The sequence below is a fragment of the Medicago sativa genome, chromosome 8 (assembly GCF_051527215.1).
Source record: "Medicago sativa cultivar Bolivia chromosome 8, Bolivia_mono, whole genome shotgun sequence".
NCBI classification, from domain to species: Eukaryota; Viridiplantae; Streptophyta; class Magnoliopsida; order Fabales; family Fabaceae; genus Medicago; species Medicago sativa.
The window spans coordinates 29,549,907-29,553,454 of NC_140756.1; the positions used below are offsets into that span (position 1 = coordinate 29,549,907).

The 3,548-nt window shown below is 32.9% G+C and overlaps 1 protein-coding gene across 1 annotated transcript; it reads left to right on the top strand.

Annotated features, from left to right (window-relative positions):
* The first annotated feature begins 446 nt into the window (after positions 1-446).
* Positions 447-3,325, top strand: LOC146898222 (uncharacterized). Its single transcript, XM_085731237.1, has 2 exons — positions 447-1,830; positions 3,286-3,325. The coding sequence occupies exon 1, from the start codon at positions 507-509 to the stop codon at positions 1,725-1,727; it is 1,221 nt and encodes a 406-aa protein (XP_085587363.1). The 5' UTR covers positions 447-506; the 3' UTR covers positions 1,728-1,830; positions 3,286-3,325.
* The last annotated feature ends 223 nt before the right edge of the window (positions 3,326-3,548 follow it).

The window sequence follows — 3,548 nt, forward strand, 5'->3', positions numbered from 1 at the left end:
ACTCAAATTCAAGTTAACATGAGTGCAGGTATGACTCCTTTTAATGCCATCTATATGCTACGGCTCTAACAAGGTTTCTACAATGAATAAGTAGAGATAACATGTTCAATGAATAAGTAGAAATAACAGTTGCAAGTACTAGTTGATGGAGTGCTCCCACTTGTTAGATCAAAGAGATGAATCAAACAATCCGTACATGCAGATGGTGTATGCATGTGAGTTATTTTTTTCCCTTGTGTTTTTAATTCTATCCTTTTAGATACTTATGAATTTACAAACCATAATGGAATATCATTACTTCCAAAACATATATCTTTTTTGTTTATTATTCTTGTAGGTACTAGTTGATGCCAAGTGTTCTCTCTCTCTCTCTCTCTCTCTCTCTCTATCTATATATATATATATATATATATATATATGTGTGTGTGTGTGTGTGTGTGTGTGTGTGTGTGCGCGCGCGCGCGCGAGCACATGTCTTCAATTCCACAACCAATCTTATTATATGGATGGTCCATGTTGCTTCAGGGGTTAGGATTTACATGGATCGTGAGCTGGAAAATGTTGCTTTTGAATTGTTCAATGACGTGTATAAGCTGAGAAATTCAACGGGTAATGTCATTTTTCCCAACATGTTTGTTTTGTATATGAATCCTGAGTTTTATTCCTTGAATGAGCTAAACCTCGAAAATGTTCTCCAATATCATAAAGAATGTTTCATCCTTGTGGTTATGTCTCAAATTCAGAGATGCCTTATAGCTAGCAATCTTGTTATGAGTATGATAAGTCACTCAATTAATGAAAATATGTTCAAACCAACCTCTGTAGTTCACTTTGCATCAGACCCTATCTTGACTAGTGGTAAAAACAGGTTTGTTGGTTATTGTCCTCATACTTGGAAGCTTGACACAACAATTCTTTATGTCATTTTGTACCATTCAACTAAAGGATCTCTGATACTTCTTCAACACGTGGAACTAGTGGCTGGTTTGCACAGGAAAATGATTCCTAGAGGACAGTTGTTACTACTGCTGTCCTTAGAGATTTTCAGGTTTGATTATAAGAATGTCACAAGGAGCCTTAATTCCACATGTATCATGCTTGCACTTGCAGTCTGTGTCACTGTCAACAGGGGAAGTGTTTTTGTCACCAAGAAGGTGCTCAAATGGCAGGATTTACCTCCTAAGCATGGCACTCCGGAGTCTTATGTTGCTGCTGGTGCCTTTTGTACAATGTGGTCAATGCCGAATTTTGAATTTGCTGCTGTAATTGAAGTTTGTTTTGGATTAAATGTCATATATATTAAACATATCATTGGAGAGTTGGTGTATGTACACTTGTCCTCTCAAAGGTTAGAAGCTATAGGAATTATTGTTGGGTTCCCTTCACTCCAAAAATGGCTTGATGTTACTAGAGAAAATGATTTCTATGCTCCAAAACTCCTACTGCTCACCCATGATTTGTTGTTGTTGTTGTTGTTGTATTCTGGGATCTCAAATGGAGTTTTTTATTACCTCATTGGTGTTGGTATCAGTGTGCTTGCCCTCCAAAATAATTTGAAGCACAAATCCAAGCTACAAGAGATGCACAGTACAGTTACTAGTGATTGTATTTCAGATTTTATTAGCAAAGTTTGGACTGAACTAATGCATCTCCAAGAGGCCTCAGAGATCAAAGTCATTACCTCTGTCAATTCAATTATTCATAACTTGTTATTAGACTCAGGTTAAGCTTGATGATGCTGCAGAGTTATTAGACTCATTCCAGCCATGTGTCATAATAGATCCCTGAAGCCTTTGAGCTCTGTAGCTTTGTTGTGTTGCAGCTCAAGAGGTAAGAATCAATTCTCATAACTAAATTGTGGTGCTTATTTTGGGTGAACTAGCTATGTACCTTGTGATAGATAGCTACGGGTTGATTTGAATGGACAAGTTTGACGGTCAAGGACTTTGTAATTCTAAATTCATGGAATTATAAAATGTTTTTAAAAATAGATAAGAAGTTATAAAACTATGAATTTAAAATTATGAATATAAAACTATGAACTTAATGTATCAATGCTACATAAAACTCAATGCTATATAAAACTATGAATTTAAAATATCAAAATAAAAGAATATTGTATTTAAGAAGTAATAATTTATTTTAAATCATTGTATTTTAAAAAACAAACGACATTGACTTTATAAATTGTTGTTCCATTATATATACTATTAATAATTTTAGTGGAACAATGATCCATGGTTATAACATGAAGCAGGCATTTCCTTAAAATAAAAAAAATGACACAGGCATTGTTTACTATAGTTTTTATTTCCCATTACATGTCCATATTTGTCAGCACTATATTGTTTCAATATTGAAATTTTTTATTAATAATAAATGTGTCAATGTATAGGGAGTTTTTCTGGTCGAATGTATAGGGAGTTAGTAGTTACAAAGTGCACATATAACTACTTTTACTTATTATTTGGTTAGTGCTAACTGCTAAGTTGTATCATGTGTTAGTTTTCTGCTGCATATATAGTGGAATTAATGAATTAATCTTAGATGAATTAATGTTAGATGAATTAATGAATTAATGTTAGATGAATTAATGAATTAATCTTAGACTGATTATTATTTTCTTAATAATGTTTCATTCATATACCTTGTGATGGATAGCTACAAGTAGATTTGTCTAGTTTAGATTATGTCTTTTAAACTTGCTGCCTGTGATGTTTAATTCTTGGCTACACCCCTACATTTGAGTGACTAAGTTTTTCACAATTGGCATATGTATACTACCTAAGAAAAAGAGGATTTGTCATATGTGTTTGCTAAGTGACATAATAAATACATAATCAAAATGTCAATATGATAAAGAGAGGACCTTGACAAATTTGATTAAGTATTAGAGAAAGTCTTCTATAGTCACAAATCTAAATCAAAAAGATTTGGGCACACTCACATAAAATGGAAGAAATTAAAAGAGAATGAAATTCAATGATATTAATTGATGTGACTAAATTAGTTTTGCTTTAATTTTTTTAGTTTATGTGAGTGTGCCTAAATATGAGGTGTTGGGTTTGTATCCAAGTAAGAGTTTCTCTAAGTATTATATCTGGTAAATTAGTTGACTTTAATTTGAGTAGTTGTAAGAATAAAACATTTGACATTTGAGGGGGTTGTAAAAGAATATGTATTCTTTATGGAATTTGTTCACAATGTCATGTCCCTTATGGAGAGTTTTTGGATTTGTTGATGCATTGCTGAATTCATTTTGTCTACCTTGCAATCTTACTTCAGGTTCGTTAGAATTCTTGAGGTCAACCAGTTGTGGATGTAATTTAAAAATAATAGGGACTTTTATTAGCGCTTTTCTGAAAGCGCTAATAAAGGGGGTAATTAAGATAACGTTTTTCGGAAAACGCTAAGAAACATCTGTCTAAAAATGGCATAAAAATAAGGCTTTATTAGCGCTTTTCAGAAAGCGCTAACGAAACATAGCTATCTAATAGCGTTTTGAAAGCGCTATTATAGGGTTCTAACCTATAATAGTGGGGGCTTTC